This window comes from Eleutherodactylus coqui, chromosome 7 (assembly GCF_035609145.1).
Source record: "Eleutherodactylus coqui strain aEleCoq1 chromosome 7, aEleCoq1.hap1, whole genome shotgun sequence".
In the NCBI taxonomy this organism is placed as follows: domain Eukaryota; kingdom Metazoa; phylum Chordata; class Amphibia; order Anura; family Eleutherodactylidae; genus Eleutherodactylus; species Eleutherodactylus coqui.
Genome location: NC_089843.1, coordinates 118,474,113 through 118,496,502, shown reverse-complemented (window position 1 = coordinate 118,496,502; position 22,390 = coordinate 118,474,113). Strand labels below are relative to the sequence as shown.

Sequence of the window (22,390 nt, the reverse complement as noted above, 5' to 3'; positions counted from 1 at the left end):
TTTAGAAATGTGGTCTTTAGGTACAAAAATTTGTGCTGATTAATTTTTATATATCTGATGATTTATTGGATCTACGGCATGTAAGCCACCAGTAGAGGGCGCTCACTGCATACAGTCCTATTAGTGCAATTTTTTAGAAACGCAGATCTCTGACCACAGTAAGAAATTTATCAGCACAGAATTTTAAACCTGAACACGGTGATGGATATTCCAGGGTAAATAACCATTTGTGTCGCATATAAATCTGTTGCCTTCACTTACTGCGACCACTTTAATTGGAAATGCACTAATAAGTACTAAATTGGCTCTTTTGTTATATTCTCTCACTTTTGCGGTTTACCAGCTGTAGAATTGGTAGGAAATAAATGTGTATATTCAGCTAACAATTTTTCAATCTATTAGCGCTCCTTGGTTCAGCATTGGCCCTCCTCATATCCCTTCTTCTGCCTTGCAGGTGACCCGAGTAGTGCTGCTGTGGGTAAACAATCACTTTAATGACTTTGAAGGTGACCCAGCTATGACTCGGTTTCTAGAGGAATTTGAAAATAACTTGGAACGAGAGGTAATATTTCCCTTTTTATGTGCCACCTGAAATAACTTGCATGAAAAACCTGGCTACAGTGCCAAATTCTCCTTCTTCCTTTCTATATTTCATGTTCTCATTCGATTGTGTTGCCACAATTTTAACGCTCCTTAATTTTGCCTTTCAGAAAATGGGCGGACATCTGAGGCTATTAAATATTGCATGTGCTGCCAAGGCAAAAAGAAGATTGATAACGCTAACAAAGCCTTCTCGCGAAGCCCCTTTGCCTTTCACCCTGCTGGGCGGGTCAGACAAGGGATTTGGTATCTTTGTTGACAGCGTGGATCCTGGGAGCAAGGCTGTTGAGGCGGGCTTGAAGAGAGGGGATCAGGTATGGTAGACCGCCGTCTCGGTGAGAGATCTCTGCTACTGACTGCTGGGAAAGAAAGGGAAGAAAGAGGCAGTTCAATAATTCATGTCAATTAAATCTATTAGCTCTGCAATCCCTATACATTAAAGGGGGAAAAAAGCTGCTTCGAGCAGTTCCTTCTCAGGAAGGTAAATGTCACAGCTTGGATTATTTATCACATTGAGTTACTTGCCCTTTCCTTGTAGATATTGGAGGTGAACGGTCAGAACTTTGAAAACATTCAGCTAACAAAAGCTATGGAAATCCTGAGGAATAATACTCACCTGTCTATCACTGTGAAAACTAATTTATTTGGTAAGTAGGTTGTATGAATACAACATTCATTAGAGGATGCCTGCGCTTCTCCAGGGAAATATAGTAAAATGTGTGATTTTTATTAAAAGCAACACAAAATAAAATCCGAAGCCTGAGTAATGTAAACCCCGGGTAATCGCATACAGAAGTTATAATATAGATTCTGTATCGCACAGTTTTAGACTTTTAGCTCCCTTGTTGTTTATACATCCTTTCCTTTTGTCTTGCTTCCCCTAGTCTTTAAAGAGCTTATATCCAGGATGTTGGAAGAAAAGAGAAATAGTGCCCCACATTTACCCAAAATCGGTGATATCAAGAAGGCCAGTCGATACTCCATTCCTGATCTCGCGGTTGACGTGGAACAAGTTATTGGACTTGAAAAAGTGAGCAAGAAGGGTAAAGCCAATACTGTTGGGGGAAGGAATAAGCTAAAGAAGATTCTTGACAAAACGAGGATCAGCATTCTGCCTCAGAAGCCTTACAAGTAAGGAGATATTCATGGTTTTTTTGGAAGCTACAAAGGTTGTTTTAGATTCCAAACCAACTTATTGATAGTTGTCAATATTTTAAATTAAATTGTTTCATTTTTAAAGGGAACCTGGCATATGGCTCATGCTACCTCAACCATGGGCAGCAGACTCCTGAACGGATACCCATATACAGTGCATGCTTGTATGTGGTGTTCTGAAACGCTGAGGTGTTTCAGAATACACACTTTGAAGTTTGCCTGTCCGGAATACGCCGGTCCCTCCTCGCCTGTAGAATGCTGACTAACTGCTCCTGTCCCTGCTTGTGTATAAAGAGAGCTGTCGGTCAGCATGCTGCGGACGGGGAGAGCCCAGGGCTGATCCACATCTGACTCGAGAGCTCCGTCCTGCAGTCAAACAGGCAGAATTGAAAGTGTGTTTATTATAACGCGCACACACGGCCACTGTGCATATGTATGACCGCTTCATGCCGCACATGGTTCAGGCAGCATGAATCCACCAGCAGGTTCCCTTTTAAGGCCTTGATCTAGAACGTTATTGTTTAAAGGAGTATTCCAGACACAAGATGGGTGATAAATATTAATTGGTGGGGGTCTGATTACTGCGATCCTGGTCCATTGTTCCCTCATTTGCAACTTGGCGTTTAAATGGTTTTGGCGGTCAGATCCGCGCTAGATGCATAGTTTGTGCCACTGAGCAAAGCATTGTTTCAAAGGATAAGTTAGATTGAGTTTTCTTCGTCCCGAAAGCATTACTTTCCAATGGGCTTTATCCTTTCAGAAGAGCTTATTCAGAGTTCATAAAAAATGTTTTGTATTCTACCATAGGAAATATATACATTTGTATGTTAAAAGCATGTTTATCATTGTAGAAGATACAGCATATATACTTTGTATCATATTCTCCATGTCAAAGAGCAGTAAAGTGAAGCGCCGGACTGTATGAGCTCTTGATGACAAGGACATCTCTCATTAAAGTGATAGCAGCATAATTGTTATTATTAGTATCCTTCTAACCTACAGTATGATTTTCTCAGACTCGTAAGCCGTCTGTCTTCTAAGAACGGCTCTTAGAGCTCTCAGACATTGTGTGAAAGGGTCCTTTTAAGAGCTTGAAATGTAGCGAACTGCCATAGTTCGATGCACCCAGAGCTATGAAGTATCTTAAGGCTTGGAGCCTGTGATGATAGAGCACACCCTAGTACAAGTACTTGCTGTTCTAAGTCCTCAAGTCATATAAAGTTCATTGTACAGTGGAAGGGCTTTCTCAATACCATTGTAAGGCGGGCTTCAGAGGGACCAGGAATGGCTTTTCCTGTGAACCTCTGAGCCTCTCCCAATCTCATTGTTTTCTCTGACTACAAAAGCTTCTGGAATTAAGATTTGTGTAATCCAGTTTTTTTTCTTAAATGAATTAATCAGTGGGAAATACCGATTACTTGTCAGGCACCTAGGAATCCGGTATTTCTCCTGAGCACACATGCCTCCTGGCTATGCTGCTGCTGGCTACAGAGGGATGCAGTGTATCAGGAGATAGAAGAACCGTGGATTGCTGATAACGTATAGCGACAACATAATAGCAGCATATACCCGGGCATGGACTGAATTAAGAGGCATTCAGCCCAGGTTTTCTTTTCCCCCATTCTGCTATCGGTATCACTGAACTCGCACAGCCCCATTATCCTTCTGTTTGACATTAATTTGTGGCTGTCTAAATAGATATGGAGAAATTTACACTTGACGGGATTTGTACTCCCCCTTAGCGATTCTCCTGAGTGTCAGGTGAAAACACAATTACCTCTTGAAGTTCACTGACATTTTACTTTCTACTAAGCAGTATCACAGAGCAGGGAGTGGGTGTTATGGCATACCGTCCCCCAACAGTGCACCGTCACAGGGTCCTTGGCAATGTTCATCTTGCCAAACATTTGGTGTTGGCAATATGATTACTGGTTGTTGGAATGGATAATATGTTGTGTTTAGAGGAGTACAAATACTTTGGCTCTGTTCATATTTGTGATTTGGCTTATGAAAGAAGCCATGATGCTCCATTGGATCCAAGTCTAATATGAATGGAGCCGTACATGCATCCATAATAGTTATAGGAGTAGAATCCATAGCATTCACCAGAAGGGCCGTGTTGTATAGAATTCTATTGATGTAATGTTTCTCTTTATCATTTGAGTTACACAGCCTGCTTTTTCACATACACCCCAAGAAGGCTAGGGTTACATGGTGACTTATGAGACACCATTTTTATGAATACGTCAAAATATCCAACGTAGAAGTACAACCATTTTTTTTCCCAATGCGACCTGAAGGTTGGGGGTTCATTGCCCACATGGTTCAGGTAGCCGGCTCACGGTTGACTCAGCCTTCCGAGGTCGGTAAAGGAGTAGTGTGTGTGTGTGTGTAAGTGTGTGTGTAAGTGTGTGTGTAAGTGTGTAAGTGTGTAAGTGTGTAAGTGTGTAAGTGTGTAAGTGTGTGTAATAAGCGCTGCGGAATAAGTTGGCGCTATACAAATAACAAGATTTATCTCCTCTGGTCAGACAGAATGGCACTAGACCCTTCTTTTGCATCATAATCCATTCCTTGGTGTGCCAGGGCGAAGCTTTAGAAGCCTTACAAACACTTAGGGGGACATTCATAATAGCTTTTATGCCAGTTTGTGGCATAAAACAGTGGCACATTTTTTGATCAAGTGGGAATTTGTGTAGAAATGTGTGACTCTTCAGCTTTTTGTGCCACCCTTGGCACTTTTCTGAAAAATGTGGGTGGCCACCATATACCGTGATATATGAAGAGGCATGCATCTCCTCATATGTTAGGCGCATTGAGCACCAAGGGAAATACTATGGGGGGAAATGTATTAAGACCAGCATTTTAAAGGCCGGTCTTAATAAATCTACCCCCACAGTCTTTTGTATTATGACTATTTTCTGCCTGAAGAGCTTTGTGATGCTCGTGTGTAACAATCACGCTCTAGTTCTTTTCCTGGTGTAGATAAGTCTCCTAAGCTGACATCCCCTTCTTGTTTGCAGTGACATTGGAATCGGTCAGTCTCAAGATGACAGCATTGTTGGTCTGAGGCAAACCAAGCACATGCCCGCCACGCTCCCGGTCAGCGGGACGCTGTCATCCAGCAACCCAGATCTACTGCAGTCCCATCATCGCATCTTGGACTTTAACACCACCCCAGGTGAGAAGTCGCTGCCACCTTCTGCCCACTTATCGCTAAGCAGTGCCATTCTTAAAGAGCGGCTGATGCCGATATATTTTCATGCGCTGATTGCAGAGGCCTCTTTCAGGCAGCTGCCAACTTGTGCCAGTGTTTACTTTTCCACATTTAATGCTATGTTTAGCTGTTTTAATAATAGAAATGTGTAAGTTAGTCACAGAATGTAATGCCCTCACTTACAGGTTCTATCACCGCTTTAATCATCTGCTATTGCAATCTGAGTTTTGTATTTTCATTCCTTTACCGCGTTATGTGAAATATGTGGCAAACCCACAAGAAAATCCATATTCAAACATAATCTTGCAATGTGTTTGCTGCAAAAAGTGCAAGAAAGTTTCCTCTAGTCTGAACCTAGGCGAATTGTGATACTTTTGCAGTTAGGGTTCATAAAGTTAGATATTTAATGCTTTTATACTATGCTAGTATTGTCCTCTTTTACATCCATACTAATAGAAGGCTAGGTTAGATGACTGCTACATGAATATGTAAATTATAAAGGGGCTGTCTAGTGGTAAACTTATTAAAGTCTATCCTTAGGAAAAACTATCAGCAGACTAGCAGGGGTCTGCCCTGGACTCCTGATGATCAACTGTTTGACAGGTCGGCAGGCTCATGCACTGAAGCCGATTTCTATAGGAAGCAAGACAGCTCCATTCCCACTGCAGTGGCCAGGATTGGTATTGCAGGCAAAGTTATCATTGAAGTGAATAGGGGCACAGCCTGCAATACCAAGCCTGGCCACTGCAGTGGGAATGGAGCTGTCTGCTTGGCGAATAGCTGATCAACAGATGTCCAGGGTGGCAGACCCCTTCTAGTTTACGATTGATAGCTTTTCCTTAGAATAGACATTAATAGCTTACAATTGGACAGCCCCTTGAATCAGGTTGTCTTAGTAGGAGCGTTCTGTAGTCACAGAATTTGAGATTATGGCATTTAGTCACATTATATTTGCAGTTCACTGGGTACAGCCACCCAAACGTAATGTCATCCACTGAAAGTGAATCTTTAAAAAGGGTATAAACCTCACTCTCTTCTACCTTTTTAAGTGAATGCATCCTGTTAATTTTATTATACAGCCAGTATCACCATGGCAGAGAATTGACTGTATTTTTTTCTTTTTTGTTAAAAAATATCACTTTTCTATTTAACTTGAGAAATATGCTCATCACGCCACCAAAAACATGAATTTTGCAGCTTATAGATCTATTCTGCCATGTAGTGGTTAAGTCATGTAAGTGCATGCTCACAAATGTTTTGTCACTCCTCCAATAAAGCAAAGATCAGGATGACACAGATGATGTATTAAACATATTGATATTATTAAAGCATATCAGATGTATTGAAAATACGAAATGTCATTCAGTTAGATTTTTCTGTGCCTTATATTGTCCATTTTCCCCCCAGATCTCCCTGATCAAGTGCTACGAGTCTTTAAGGCCGACCAACAAAGCCGCTATATAATGATCAGCAAAGACACCACTGCAAAGGAGGTGGTAATTCAGGCCATCAGGGAGTTTGCCCTGACTGCCGTGCCCGATGCTTACTCTTTGTGTGAGGTGTCTGTCACTCCTGAAGGGGTCATCAAGCAGAGGCGACTCCCAGATCAGCTGTCTAAGCTAGCCGACAGAATACAGCTCAGTGGCAGGTATGGTTGGACGTGCGGCGATGCAGATTTCTTTTGTAGCTTGTCTGTTTTTCCTTCTGAATTGATTCTGAACCTGTTTAGATTTTTTTTCGCACTAGCCCCTCTGCACAGACCTGAAACACAATTGTATGATGGGAAGTCTTGGCTAAATTACCCACATGGTGATGTAATCCTGTGTAACAGTCTTAGATCATGCTGCCACCTAGTGGCATAAACTCATAATTGCAATCTAGTCATTGTATATAGTATATATTTTGTAATGCATCCTTTTACATTTTGTCTTGTGTGTTTTAAAGCTTTGTTTTGCCATTGTGAGGCAGACCTTCAGTCCATTCAGTAGTTACTGGATCTTTGGTTTTTTTGTTTTTAAATTTCAGGTATTATCTTAAAAACAACATGGAGACAGAAACCTTATGTTCTGATGAAGATGCCCAAGACTTGTTAAGGGAAAGTCAGATTTCTTTGCTGCAGTTAAGTACTATTGAGGTGGCAACTCAACTGTCAATGAGGAATTTTGAGCTTTTTCGGAACATCGAGCCAACGGAGTACATTGATGACCTGTTCAAGCTGAAGTCAAAAACTGGTTGCGTCAACCTCAAGAACTTTGAAGAAGTGATTAACCAAGAAACCTTTTGGGTGGCTTCTGAAATTTTAAGGGAGACTAACCAACTGAAGAGAATGAAGATCATCAAACATTTTATCAAGATTGCGCTGCACTGTAGAGAATGCAAGAATTTCAACTCTATGTTTGCAATTATTAGGTAAAATCAATGATTTATGTGAAGTCCATTGTTAGCCGCATTGCCCCAGATAATCTATGCATCCCTGCTTTGAGCATTCACGTTACACGATCTACATAGTAACATAGTCTCGCTTCAGCCTAACATACTATGTCCATTTAGTTCAGCCTGTTCCCACCTCCCCACCCCCCTTGTTGATCCAGAGGAAGGGAAAAAAAAAACTGCTGTACTGAAGTTGCTGCTCTGTTGATGAACTTGTATATTTGACTTTGTAGACCAATCTTATCATTGCTCTTCATTTAATTCCAGTGGCTTAAATTTGGCTCCAGTGTCAAGACTTAGAACAACATGGGAAAAACTTCCTAGTAAATATGAAAAACTTTTTCAAGATCTGCAAGACCTCTTTGACCCGTCAAGGAACATGGCAAAATATCGGAATGTACTGAACTCCCAGAACCTCCAACCTCCCATCATCCCTCTCTTTCCTGTTATTAAGAAAGACCTTACTTTCCTACATGAAGGTGATCATAGTATTACATTTCAGTTTACCTGCTTTGTAAAAAATCTTTCTGGAATCTTTATAACTAAAATGATTCTTCCCCCCCCCCCCCCCCCATCTAGGCAATGACTCAAAAGTGGAAGGTTTGGTAAATTTTGAGAAACTGAGGATGATCGCAAAGGAAATTCGCCATGTTGGTAGAATGGCCTCAGTTAACATGGACCCTGCCCTGATGTTCCGTACAAGGTGTGCTTATGTTTTCTGAGATTCTTTTTTTTTCTTCTTGATTTAAAATATGTAAAATGTATTTCTCAAGTCGCATATTACACGGCTACTGCGTTCTAGAATACCGTAGTTGCTGGCAAAATATATATAATCAGGCTTTTGATACTTAGAAATAAACTTCTATCCTTGCCAGCGTTATGGAGTTTGCAGGTGCTTCTGCTTTCTCAGCACAGTTAAGCATTTCTGAATCTGTGAATTTTTTAGAATACGTTTTTGGTGTCCACACATTGCTGATTTGTTGCAGATCTGTTGCAGATTTCACCCTTTTCAACTGTATTTAAATTAACCCTTTGCAATCCAATTGTGGATTCAGGGTTTCCTACGGGGCTTTCTCTTTCTGCCATTATACAATGGCACCATCTACTGGCTAGAGCCAGTACTGTGGTATGTGACATGCTAGAGAGGCCCCCCGACAACAGAGCGGCCAGTAATAAACAGTAAGAATACCCTGCCGGACGTATTCTGACATCTGAGCTGTACATCCTTCAATCAGAATGTCTTCAGACGTCGGACTGTGGATTGGAAAGTGTTAAAGGGGTGTAATCTACTGCAGATCTGCACCAATTCAGCAATGTGTTATGACACCCTCAAACAGTTTTTTTGGAGCTTATGATGACATTTATTTGACTTGGTCTTATATGTCATAAACGTTCAGTATGATCTAGTTAGATTTTTCAAAAGCTTTATATCCATATAGAAATAATTGGAGCAGATTGGGTTTGTGTGTATCTTGTGCTAGGGAACATCGGGGTATTAAAACCACAACTGAACCCCCCCCCCAATGTGTGCCATTCAGAAATGTCAGTTGGCTTCCTGTGTGTCGTGTCTTGTGGTCTTGGGCCTTTCTTTCTGAGCTTGTGATCTTTCTTTCTCCCTTTTTTCTCCCTGTTTCTTTCTATACACTTGCTTCTCCCTCCATGGCTCTCACTTGCAGGAAGAAGAAGTGGAGAAGTTTGGGGTGAGTTTGTTGGTGACCATGTTGCCCACTGCCACGTATTATTTCCATTCTACCCATTTGCATTATTTCCTTTCTTTTGCTTTTCGCTTTTTGTTACCTTTTAACCCTCTTGCCAGCAGACTGATGATTTACTTAACCGATTCTGGTCCCTCAAAGTAACAGTGTCACACTTTCTAGATTACTCCTATGTACGAGTGAAACATTTACATTGTTGCAATGCCAGGAGATTTCCCTTATACTCAGGGCACACAATTGCTTCATAAGAAGCAGAACTACATTTGTGCAATCAGATATCTCAATTAAAGGCAGCGAGTATCTGAGTCGTTGCTGAATTGACATATATCTACTCGCACACGTATTTTCAACCAGTCCTGCCAAAATGAAATACTAATGTTGTTATGTTCTGGTCTCATGAGTTTGGTAAGTGAAACATTATGCAAAGGGTAACTCAAAGTGACAAGACTGCTTCATCCTCCTCAATAACGGTTAAAGATCCATGCTGCATGGTCATCAACCCGGACCGCCTCATACACTAACCAGCTACTCTACTGACTACAGAACATACGTAGCTAACACTGTAATATCCATCGCCAATTTGCTCACCACCAGTAACTGCAGTAAAACCAGACCGTTTTAGCTGCATGAGCTTTTTTTATTATATTTTTATTAATATAATGAATAGCCAAGTTCCACTTTGTAGTTGGAAGCAGCAGCTTTGCATTATCCAGTATTGGATTGATTGGGATCAGGTTCCTTGAGACCCTTACTGTAGCGATGGCTTACGGGTAATGCATTGCGAAATACTTTTAATAGGTCGATTCTTTTACTATGATATCTAGATGTTTTCTAGTTTTAGCTTGACTTACTGGAATGAGGCATGTTGAGCAAAAATTCCCCAAATATGACCCCTGCATGACTGCATTTTTAGACCTCAAATCCTAGAGAGAATGAGTTATTTAATCATTAATGGTCTTTTGTCTGCAGGTCACTCAGTCAGGGTAGTACCAATGCAGCTGTCCTTGATGTGGCACAGACCGGCGGTCACAAAAAGCGAGTACGACGCAGCTCATTCCTAAATGCCAAGAAACTGTATGAAGATGCACAGATGGCTCGTAAAGTAAAGCAGTACTTGTCCGATCTGGATCTTGAAATGGATGAAGAGAACCTACAGACGCTGTCGGTGCAGTGTGAGCCAGCAACAAATACATGTAAGCAGGCTGTTAGACACGGAAATCTGCTCGTTTGGAAGTAGTTTTATGGGCTTGTTGAGTATTTAACCATATGTGTGCCGCGAAAGGACTTCATGTTAATTGCTTTCATCGGACACAAGGTACCTTTTTATACGGAGCGATTACCGCCTAGATTATTGCTGAAAACAGCAATTTTCTGCAATAGTCGCCCGCCCACGGCCTGACCTCATTAGCCACTAGTCTCTTTAATTCCGCTTGCTGAAACAAAGGGACTAGTGAACAATTCCTCATTGAGTGTAAACAGGAGTCACTTAAAGGGGTTGTCTCGCGCCGAAGCGTGTTTTTTTTTTTTTGCATAGGCCCCCCGTTCGGCGCAGGACAAACCCAAAGGATGTATTAAAAAAAAAATATATATATTACTTACCCGAATCCCCGCTCTGCGACTTCTTTCTTCTTCCTACTTCTTCCTTCTCCAAGATGGCCGCCGGGATCTTCACCCACGATGCACCGTGGGTCTTCTCCCATGGTGCACTGTGGGCTCTGTGCGGTCCATTGCCGATTCCAGCCTCCTGATTGGCTGGAATCGGCACACGTGACGGGGCGGAGCTACGCGATGACACGTAGAAGGGGGCGGAGCCAGAACGCCGCTCGTGCCCGGACCAAGCAGAAGAGAAAAGACCCTTCTGCGCAAGCGCGTCTAAAAACGCCAGAAGACATCAGAATTAGACGGATCCATGGCGACGGGGACGCTAGCAACGGAGCAGGTAAGTGAATAACTTCTGTATGGCTCATAATTAATGCACGATGTATATTACAAAGTGCATTAATATGGCCATACAGAAGTGTATAACCCCACTTGCTGCCGCGAGACAACCCCTTTAGTGACTGTTTTAGTGACTGCCTGGTTGCCGTGAATGGAGGCAGGCGGACAGAAGAGATTTCCGCTGCACTCGGCCTCCATTCACAGAATGACTATCGCTCCTGTGTGAAAGCACCAGAATAATAGTTTCTTATGCATCCAACAGTCGGCCATGTATAGGCACCTTATTGATGTGGATATTGGGTGGGGATGTTTTTATGTACATTTTTTAAAATTATATTTTAACCCTTTATTTTTAAGTGCCAAAAACACCTTGTGATAAGAGAAAACCAGACACATCACCAGTAGCACCGCGGGCAGCCACGCAGCAGAAACAGCAGCAGACATTAAAGCCAAATCAGGCATTGCAGGTGCCCGCTGTGTCTCTCTATCCTTCTAGGAAGAAGGTGCCAGTCAAGGATCTTCCTCCCTTCGGTTAGTGAAATTCTTTCTTTCTTATTTGATTTTGACTTTAATAACCCATGCCTATCATTTATTTTCTGAGAATTGGGTGTCAGTAAATGTGTGCTAACGCATACACAATAGCATGGTTTAAGGGCATATTCCCAGCTCAGACTTTTATGATGAGTGCACAGGATATGCCATAAAAGTCTCATAGATATGGGTCCAACCACTGGGACCCGCACCTATCTCAAGAACTCAGCTCCCTGGCCTAGCTGTATATGGCAGCCCATAGAACGGAAACAGAGTGGGTTGTTCTATGCTGGATCTGTAACTCCCATAGAAGTGAATATATTGTATTTAAATCCCAGTTATATGTACAGTACTTTGGAATTAAAGGGGTTGTCCCAGTTAAGGAATCCCCTGTCAACAAGTACCCCATGCATTAATATAAAAAATCTGCAGTTATCCACCTCTCTTCCGTTTGTCCTCCACCACCGGCTCCGTCTTCCTGTGACGTCACTCCGCATGCTGAGCCAGTCTACAAACCAGCTGCAGCAGCCAGTGACAACACTCGTGGATCATGTCTGGGCGCTGTCATTGACTGCTACTGCAGGTTTACAAGACGTCACAGCTGTCTGTAAACTGACAGCAGGAACCCGAGACTGTGGCAGGGGGCGAATGGGAAAGCAAAGAGGTGTGTAACCTCCAATTTTTTTATTTTGGTGCACGGGGGACCTGTTGACAGGGGCTGCCTTCACTTTGACAGCCCCTTTAACTGTACTATAAAGTGAAAAGTAACACAGCGAGCACAGCTCCCAAGTTGCAGGACCAGCATAGTTCACTGTGCTACATTATTCCTGTAACTCCCATTCATTACTGCATATGGAAACAATATAGCATAGCCCACTCGGTTGTTTGATTGCTTCTGGCCACCACATAGAGGGGGCTATTGCCATCTTGCCTATGATTGACAGAGATGGGTATAACCCAATAATGTACTAGAATGGTAAGGTGCCATTATGGACAAGTGCCTGTTTTCTTAATCGCTAGGTAAGAACTCTTGGTTTGAAGATTATTTTCTTTACTCCACCTTAAAGAGGTATTCTGGGCTTTTACTATTGATGATCTATCCACATTGAGATCAATGGGAGCGATGCCTTCTATTACACTTCCAGCCCCTCATTGCAGTCACAGCTGGAAGTTTAGTTAAAGGCATGGCTCCCATTGGTTACAATGGATATGAAGCCATCTATCATACTTTCAGCCCTGACCACCAACGTGGACATTTGACCCCTCTACACTGATAGCAAGGTGGAGGATCAGCTAATTGGCCATTGGTGGACACCCGATGATAAACTATTGATGACCTAGTAAATGCCTGGAAAACCCCTTTAATGGGTATTATCTACCGCACTGCAGGTTTTTAAACCCCCCAGTGATCTCTAGGTATTGCTGCAGGGGAGATGCAGGAGTACATGCTGGCCATTCAAATTAATGTCCGATCACATAATACATAGAAGCGCCGCTTCCGTCAGACCTCTGTTCTGCCACATAGAAGCCCCAGGTTGTGGATCCTTTTTATGATGTCAATTTGTCCTAACATTGCCGTAAGACAGTGGTTGTCATCATGACTCACCTCCTTAATGCCACAATGAGAGGTGAAAAACTAACATCGGAGCAAGCTGATTTAAGGGGAACCTGTCACCTGCCTGAAGGTGGCAGGATGCCGGGTGCTGTATTTTTATACTCGCCCACCGAAAATCTGTCTCTCTTCATAGTCCCATTTGTACACTCTCCTATACAAGTCTATGGGAGAGCGCACACATAGGACTCTGAAGAGAGTCAGATTTTCGTCCAGCTCGCGGACTTTAGCGTCTGGAATCATGGGAACAACCAATACAGCACCCAGCTGCCCGTCACCTCACCTAATAGCACCGTAAGTTAGTGTATGGCGCTAGAGGCAGGTGACAGGTTCTCTTTAAGGAATTAGTAGTCGGTGAAAATGGGTGTCTCCTGACCTCAGTAGTTACATATGTAAAGTTTAGGATCCAGAAACGTTATTAGGTCCAATTTAGTGAAGTTCCCTCAGCACTGTATGTTTCTTTATATTTGTTCAAACAATAAAGTAGAGATGTATCTTCCTTAAAGGGGTATTCCGGTTGTGAATTTTCAAAAGTTCCACATATGAATAGTGTTTGCGCCATGTATATGCTTGTGGGTATAAATGGCACAGCCATTAGTCTTATTCTGTCCTCCGTTTCGGATGTTTACTGGCATCACTGTTTTCTAAGACGGCCGCTGAATCCCTGCTGACATGCAGTTTGAAACTACATTTTGCACAATCCCCTACTCTGTGCCTCCTTCCTGTGTGCTTCCTCACTAAGCGCTGCCCTGTTATTGGTCAGAAATCTGGTCCCAAGGACTCAATAGAAAAAGAAGGCATGCCTGATCGTTCTTGTTGAGTAAGCCTAACTTATAGCGCTGGAATGCCTACAGGTCGTATCCAGGAGCAATCTGGGATAAACACCTGTGAAGTTCCGGGAGAAGATGATGGTTTTTAGAGCTATAGACACAATCCAAAGTAGAACCACATTACAAACTTTAATAACATTTGATCAACATTCATTTGACAGCAACATTGCGTAACCAAAATACCCCCTTAAGTAACATTGCAATTATTTAGTTTGGTTGTTTCAGACTTGAGCCCTCCTTCTCCCCCACCTCCCCACTCATCCCTCACCCCGCATCCCCCATCTCCCTTACTCATCCCCCCACCTCCACCACTCATCCCCCCAATCATCCCACCCACCTCTCTACTCATCCACCCTAATCATCATCCCCCACTCACCCCCCCACCTCCCCCCCACCCCCCCACTCACCCCCCCACCTCCCCCCACTCACCCCCCCACCTCCCTCCCACTCATCCCCCCCCCACCTGCCTCCCACTCATCCCCCCCCCACCTGCCTCCCACTCATCCCCCCCCCACCTGCCTCCCACTCATCCCCCCCCCACCTGCCTCCCACTCATCCCCCCCCCACCTGCCTCCCACTCATCCCCCCCCCCCCACCTGCCTCCCACTCATCCCCCCCCACCTGCCTCCCACTCATCCCCCCCCACCTGCCTCCCACTCATCCCCCCCCACCTGCCTCCCACTCATCCCCCCCCCCCCACCTGCCTCCCACTCATCCCCCCCCACCTGCCTCCCACTCATCCCCCCCCACCTGCCTCCCACTCATCCCCCCCCACCTGCCTCCCACTCATCCCCCCCCCCCCACCTGCCTCCCACTCATCCCCCCCCCCCACCTGCCTCCCACTCATCCCCCCCCACCTGCCTCCCACTCATTCCCCCAAAATATTAGATCAAGTTCTTTCATACTCATGTATGTCCTCTCTAAAAGGCATCAACTCACCACAAGCGTTAAAGAAAATTCTTTCGCTATCAGAAGAAGGAAGCTTAGAACGCCACAAGAAAGGGGCAGATGACACGTTATCGAATGCTTCATCGCAGCTCTCTTCTCCACCCACCTCTCCACAAAGCTCTCCTAGAAAAGGTACTACGGCCAAATGTTCAGAAAACAATGCTGTACAAAGGCCTCACCGCTGATGTGTAGCTGCACCATTGTCTGTTGTTTGTAGCCACACACGGAGGAGAATCAGCGATTAGGGGCAATTACATCTTCAGCATGTGTTCAACTTCTCTTCGAGACCATTAACGCCAAGCTTCAGTATAGCAAGCTGATCAAAGCACTTCATGACTTTAGGGGGTTTTCCTCCACTTTATGAGCATCCCGTTATCCATGGAACACGTCCCTGTAAACATGAATAGTATGAGTGGTCACCAGTGTTGGCCATACAGTGTGGGCACAGCTTCAATACGGTTTCATTTGTTAATGATTTACTTTGCAGGTTACACTATGGCAGCAAGTGGCACTGTGGATAACTTCTCTGACTCTGGGCACAGCGAGATCTCTTCCCGCTCCAGTATCGTTAGCAATTCCTCGTTTGACGGCATGCACCTACATGACGGGCGGCAGAGGCACTCCGTGAGCATTGTGGAGACTAACCTAGGTGTGGGACGGCCTGACAGGAGAGTCCTGATGGACGGAGATCCCAGCATAGGGTATTTGTCTACGTCTTTCATCCATATGTGTTACATTACTGGCTTCAGATGGTAGATAAAATGTGTATAATGGTCACAGCAGGTGACATCTGTGAAATTGAAGCTGCTGTTTACATACCGTATATACCGGCGTATAAGACGACTTTTGAACCCCGAAAAATCGGGTCTGAAGTCGGGGGTCGTCTTATGCGCCGGTAATACAAAAAAAAAAAAAAAGTGTAAAAAAAAAAATTTCATTACTCACCCCCCCCGGCGTTCTGTCGCACTCCGGCAGGATGTCGCTCGCTCCTCGTCCCCGGCGCAGCATTGCTTTCTGAATGCGGGGCTTGAAATCCCCGCTTCCAGAAAGCTAGTACACACGCCGGCAGCCATGACAGCATTGAATGGCTGTGATTGGCTGAAGGCGCACGTGTTAGCAATCACACCCATTCAATGATGTCATTGAATAGTGTGATTGGCTGAAGCCACGTGTGTTTTAGCCAATCACAGCCATTCAATGATGTCATTGAATAGTGTGATTGGCTGAAGCCACGTGTGTTTTAGCCAATCACAGCCATTCAATGATGTCATGGCTGCCGGCGTGTGTATTAGCTTTCTGGAAGCGGGGATTTCAAGCCCCGCATTCAGAAAGCAATGCTGCGCCGGGGACGAGGAGCGAGCGACATCCTGCCGGAGCGCGACAGAACGCCGGGGAAGGTGAGTAATGAATTTTTTTTTTTCTCCACTGTATACCGGCGTATAAGGTGACCGTTGGGGGGTCGTCTTATACGCCCCGTCGCCTTATACGCCGGTATATACGGTATTTACTAAGGCCTCCCTCATACAGACGTTTTTTACAGCTTTTAGCCCTGCCTTTTCAGCGCTGCGCTAATCGCTGTAAAACACTCCCTTTGACAGTGATGCATGTCCTATTTTTGGCCGTTTCCTGCCCTGCCTTGCCCATTGAAATGAATGGGCAGTTTGAGCAGCGCTGCTGAAAACACGGCACATAAAAGAAGTTATACTCGCCTAGCTGCCGCCATCGGGCCCCTGACGCTGTTTTCCAGGGCTCCCGGCACTTGTCAGAGGATCTTTTGCTACTTACAGGGTTTGAAGACCCCGCCTCCAGCAAGAGATTGCTCTTATGGGCTAATCCAGCGCCAATCACAGCCAGTGCTGGATGCACCAATCACAGCCATTCAACGAATAAATGGCTTGCGGCTCAGACAATTAGAGCAATCTCTTTCTGCAGGCATGGTCTTGAAACCCCGTTACCAGCAAGAGATGCTCTGCAGGCACAGACCAGCGTCTGGAAGGCTGCAGGGATGGTGCCTAATAGGTGAGTATTTTTTTTCCTTTCCAGCTTCCTTGTCTGCGTTATCAGCTGTGCTGATGGCAACGCTGCTGAAATCACAGTAAACACAGCATTGAGAAACGCTGCGTTTACTGCAAACCCTTCTGTGAGGGAGGCCTAAGAAATTGATTTAGATTTTCAGTTTCCTTTTACATGTTCCTGTGAATAAAATCATTTTATCCTTCCAGCGGCAGCCAGTCTTACCGCAAGTTTCTCACTCACCATTCATACCTGTATACCATTAGACATTTTGTGCTTTTCCTTAACCTTAACCCTTTGCAATCCAATTTTGGATTCAGGGTTTCCAAGGGGGCTTTCTCTTTCTACCATTATACAATGACGCCATCTGCTGGCTAGAGCCAGTACTGCGGTATGTGACATGCCGGAGAGGCCCCCGACAACAGAGCGGCCAGTAATATACAGTAAGAATACCCTGCCGGATGTCTTCCGACATCTGACTGAAGCCTGTACAGCTCCAAATGTTGGAAGACGTCAGACAGTGGATTGGGAAGGGTTAAAGGGGTTGTCTTGCGGCAGCAAATGGGGTTATACACTTCTGTATGGCCATAATAATGCACTTTGTAATGTACATCGTGCATTAAATATGAGCCATACAGAAGTTATTCACTTACCCACTCCGTTGCTGGTGGCTCCGTCTAATTTCAGCGTCTAATCGCCCGATTAGACGCGCTTGCGCAGAAGGGTCTTCTCCCTTCTGGTCGGTCCGGGCACGAGCGGCGTTCTGGCTCCGCCCCCTTCTACGCGTCATCGTGTGGCTCCGCCCCGCCACGTGGTGCCGATCAGCCAATTAGGTGGCTGTAATCGGCGGTGGAACGCAAGACATCCACGGTGCACCATGGGAGAAGACCCGCGGTGCACCATGGGAGAAAACCGCGGTGCCTCCCTGGGAAAGGACCGGCGGCCATCTTTGGAAGAAGTTTTAGAAGTTGATGAAATGCTAGAATGGTGAGTAGAAACCTTCTTTAAATCTTCTTTACACATGTACATTGTAATTTTTGATTTAGAAGGGGGACTGGGGAAAAAAAAAAATGTCACTTTTGCCTCGGGACAACCCCTTTAATGGGCCGAGTACATGAGCGCTGGGGACTACAGCTCTACTATCCAAAGATAAGTGCTGGGATGAACTTGCAGGTGCAGCCCGGCAATAGGCTCTACATTAGCGCTGCTTGTGTAATAACCCTGAAGCTATTTTTTTTGGTTCGCTTACCATACATTTTAGACTTCTGTTCCCGTCTGCCTCATGGTTTCTCTCAAGCTTTCTGGCATTTTTAAAATCCAGAAACACGCAGTCTGCAGAGCTATTCCTGCCTTGAGAAATACCAGAACCCTGTTGGACTCCATTAAAGTCAGTGAGGTTTATTGGATCTGTCAGGAAACATACCGGAACTTCACTGGCTAGCGCAACGTGAAACGAAACTAATCGTTTCTTGAATAGATTGACTTTTTGTATTCTTAAAGATCACACAGTTGAGTTAGTGATATGGCTTCCTTACTAACTTTTTTTTTTTCTTCTTCTTTGTAGTCCTTATGTACATTTGGCCGAGACTAGAGGCTTATACGCTGCTGCAACGGTTCTGTCCTCTCCCAGCATGGAGGAGCTCTCCCAAGACCAAGGGGATAGGGCATCACTGGATGCTGCGGACAGCGGACGTGGTAGTTGGACATCTTGCTCTAGCGGATCTCATGACAACATACAGACTATACCTCATCAGAGGAGCTGGGAGACTCTTCCATTTGGTCATGTTCATTATGATGGTACATCAGATGGAGCAGCTTATTGGCCGCCAGGGACTCATTTAGACCAGGTCATGTTTTCCGATCATAGCACAAAGTATGGCAGACACAATCAGGGAAGAGAGGCTTTAGATCAAGCACAGTCCAGAGCAAGCTGGGCGTCATCCACTGGCTACTGGGGTGAGGACTCTGAGGGCGACACTGGCACCATTAAGCGAAGAGGTGGAAAAGATGTTGCTCTTGAAGCAGAATCCAGTAGCCTACCATCCCAGATGTCGGAGGACGCTAAGGCTCCACCTGTGCCCACACACATAGCAGTAACGGCATCTTCATCAAAGGGCCTTATTGGTAAGAACTTTTTGTTTTACTTGTTTCATCTATTAGGAAATGTGATCCCAGACACTGACTACTGGTGTGCATAGTAAAAAGATGGAACGAAGAACGGGTTGTCAAGTGACACTATCACATGACTGTGAAAGCTGAGCATTGGTAGTAAATAGAGATGAGCGAACGTGCTCGTTTAGGACAATTACTCGATCGAGCATCGCTTTTTTTCGAGTAACTGCCTGATCGGGCGAAAAGATTCGGGGGGTTGCGGAGGGGAGTCGGGGTGAAAGAGAGAGAGAGCTCCCCCTGTTCCCCCCTGCTCCACCCCGCCACCCCCCGAATCTTTTCGTCCAAGTAGGCAGTTACTTGAAAAAAGCGATGCCCGATCGAGTAATTGTCCTAAACGAGCACGTTCACTCATCTGTAGTAGTAAACACATTAGGGGGGAATTCATCAAGTCACGGCACTAATTATCTGGCACTAAAAACAAGACGCAACTTTTTTTTTTTCAACTTGTTGCCACTTTTGCCACATTTTTTCGCACGTGGCAATCCAAGGTGCATCAAATTTCTAAAGGCTCTTTTTACGCAGAGCGATAAATCGTTCCCAGGAGCGAACAATGACAGAATTCGATTGGCGAACAGTTTATACAGGCAGATAAATCTCTTTAGATTTTGTTTGTTCGCTTGCTTAGTCCACATTCACCGTACGTTGAATGTGAATGACTAAACAATCGCAGTTTAGATGCAAAGAAGTGCAAAAAAGCGATGATGCCCGTAATGAAAGACAAATGAGAAACAAACTAATTTTCAATCGTAGTTCAAGCATTGGCCGTGTTTACTCTTAATTATTGTTGAAGAGTAGCGTGCCTCTTAATAAATGCAGCGCACATTGGCTTAAGACCGACGTAGCAAACCTGAGCCTTAATACCTCCCCTGTTGCGCACATAGGGGATAATTCTACCTGTAAAGCAGCCATTGTGTATGTGATGGGGATAGTAATTGGGACCTGCACACAAGTGCTGCTGGAGAGAAGGGAAGGTGGACAGTATGGAACCTTTTATCTGGACTTCAGAAAAAGCCCCTGTGCACAAAAACAAACTGAATTTAAAAAAAATTTGTAATTTAAAGTGGAGGTGAAGAAAATCCCTAATCTTGGTGGGAATTTAATCTGGACATACATATTGGATAGACGTAGGTTGAACACAGATTGCTCAATGGTTCGATCTTCTGGTGAAGAAGCACATTTTAGTCCATGTTGGCCGCTAGTTGATCACACTTGCCATACCCGTTCAACGACAGCGGGCGACAGATAAAAGATTTTTTTGAGCCCATTCTGTCAAAGTAAGATACTCTGTAATGTGAGATTTTTCGTTAAAACGAACAATCTTTTATGGCCAACAGACAGATGAAAATTTCAAATTCGGCTGACTTTTCAAACTATGACAATCTGTCATCGGTCAGCTAAAAGGATCGTTCGTTGTCACATTTCACAATCATTTCGGCTGAAATCACCCATTAACTTTAGGCTGATGTGTATGGAGCCCTTTAGTTGTCTGTAATTTATAGTAATTCTGTTCTGATTGAAGTAGAAATCGGCACTGATTTTCTGCTGCTCTTATATACAGACAGGCCTATTTTCTGAGCAGGAGGTGTTTCTATGTAAAGCATGGGGGGCTGAATAGCAGTCTTAGCTTCTGGATTTCAGGCCGCCTCAGACTTCCTGTTCTGCAGCTGAGCTGTAATTACTTATAGCTGTGCCCTACTACAGCCAAGACAGAGGCAACCAACACTGCAGACAATAATAATCAGGTAGTCATTACCCAGAGACGTGACTATATAGCTTAAGACTTGGCGTTTTTGCATTTTGCTTTGTTTTATTTTCTTTGTTTCGTTTCTGTTGTGACAATAATCGTCTCTTATGGTAGTGTATTGTGTTACCACAGCACGGAAGGAAGGTCGGTACAGAGAGCCACCGCCAACACCACCGGGATATGTAGGAATTCCCATAGCAGAGTTTGCTGATGGACACCCACAATTATCTAGGAAGCCTCCAGATTACAACGTAGCACTACAACGCTCCAGGATGATGGCCAGGAGGAGTGACAGCGACGGAGCGCCAGCTACATCTCCACCCTCTCATAATCAGCCTTGCGGCAAGCTGGTTAACAAGCCACAATGGCATAAACCAAATGAGTCAGACCCACGGCTTGCTATATATCAAACACAGGGGGTTCCTGCAAAAGATGATGGTAAGTGACCTAGGAGTTCTAATGGTACTTAAAGTCAACTTGTCACCAGGATCATACTGACCAAACTACAGGCAGCATGAACCCGGGGCAGATCTGCCCATTCGGCCATGTGTGCTTCAATCTGAAATGCTGCAATGCTGCTCGGTTTCAGAAGGAAAAAAAATACTTCTAGGTATATTCTTTCTGAAACACAACAGCATTTCAGAATAAAACATACATGGGCCGAATGGGCAGATCTGCCCGAGGTTCAAGCAGCATGAAACTGGTGACATGTTCACTCTAAGTAAGCTATGAAACACTGCTGTACGTCCAAGTTAGTTGTTACATATATGGTAACATAAGATGTGGATAGCTGGTAGTAATAGACTGGGAAAGCTGAGTGTTTTTGCTACACGCTTGTGTTTTCTCCTGTAGAGCTTGAATTACAAACGACACAAAGGGTTGTGCTCCCTACAAACAATATTTATGTCCTCATAAAAGGCTCTTAAGAAGTAACTACATTTTTTTATTTTAGCCATAAATTTAATAGTACAAGCAAAGATGAGAAGCTCTGTCATATATTTTATTACATAAACATGTCTTTCTCCACTAATTGGGCTCCTCTTCCCCCTGCACTGATCATTTACTGTGAATGTACTGATAAAACCCATACACAGAAGGCCCTTCACAAACAGATCAGGTTTTAGCTGCAGTTCATAAAAGTATATGGAGAGAGGAGGGGTGGAGGGACACACACAGAGAGTGGTACAGCTCCCTCACCCCAGTGATTGATTTACTACTGCTGTATAATGTCCTCCATGCTTATTCTGCTCCCCCTTAGGTTGTATTATGGGCACATCCCAGCACTGTCTTGGGTCTAATTATACCCAAGCTTACAGCATGATATGGATTAGTGTTATTCTTTGCTACAAGGTTCAAGAGGGGTGTCGTCTCTTCTTAGGGAGAGCACCCAAAAAATGTGTGAAGACCCCTAGGGAGTGAGTGAGTCGGGGGGGGGGGGGATCATCTCTCCCCAAAGATAGCATCCAGAAGGGGTGTGAGAAGACGCCT

The 22,390-nt window shown here is 44.4% G+C and overlaps 1 protein-coding gene across 6 annotated transcripts in view; it reads left to right on the top strand.

Moving 5' to 3' along the window:
* Window positions 1–22,390, top strand: part of RAPGEF2 (Rap guanine nucleotide exchange factor 2) — a 239,202-nt gene that overhangs the window by 214,103 nt on the left and 2,709 nt on the right. For 3 of the 6 annotated variants that reach the window (XM_066573572.1, XM_066573577.1, XM_066573578.1), the window contains 16 exons: window positions 455–562; window positions 711–914; window positions 1,139–1,247; window positions 1,485–1,731; window positions 4,776–4,933; window positions 6,377–6,617; window positions 6,995–7,378; window positions 7,667–7,878; window positions 7,979–8,102; window positions 9,076–9,099; window positions 10,084–10,307; window positions 11,410–11,583; window positions 14,953–15,105; window positions 15,461–15,674; window positions 18,551–19,110; window positions 21,017–21,340. In XM_066573572.1, coding sequence (XP_066429669.1) covers window positions 455–562; window positions 711–914; window positions 1,139–1,247; window positions 1,485–1,731; window positions 4,776–4,933; window positions 6,377–6,617; window positions 6,995–7,378; window positions 7,667–7,878; window positions 7,979–8,102; window positions 9,076–9,099; window positions 10,084–10,307; window positions 11,410–11,583; window positions 14,953–15,105; window positions 15,461–15,674; window positions 18,551–19,110; window positions 21,017–21,340 — 3,460 coding nt within the window. The remainder of the gene's footprint in view (window positions 1–454; window positions 563–710; window positions 915–1,138; window positions 1,248–1,484; window positions 1,732–4,775; window positions 4,934–6,376; window positions 6,618–6,994; window positions 7,379–7,666; window positions 7,879–7,978; window positions 8,103–9,075; window positions 9,100–10,083; window positions 10,308–11,409; window positions 11,584–14,952; window positions 15,106–15,460; window positions 15,675–18,550; window positions 19,111–21,016; window positions 21,341–22,390) is intronic. The other 3 variants (XM_066573573.1, XM_066573574.1, XM_066573576.1) reach the window with 3 other exon arrangements.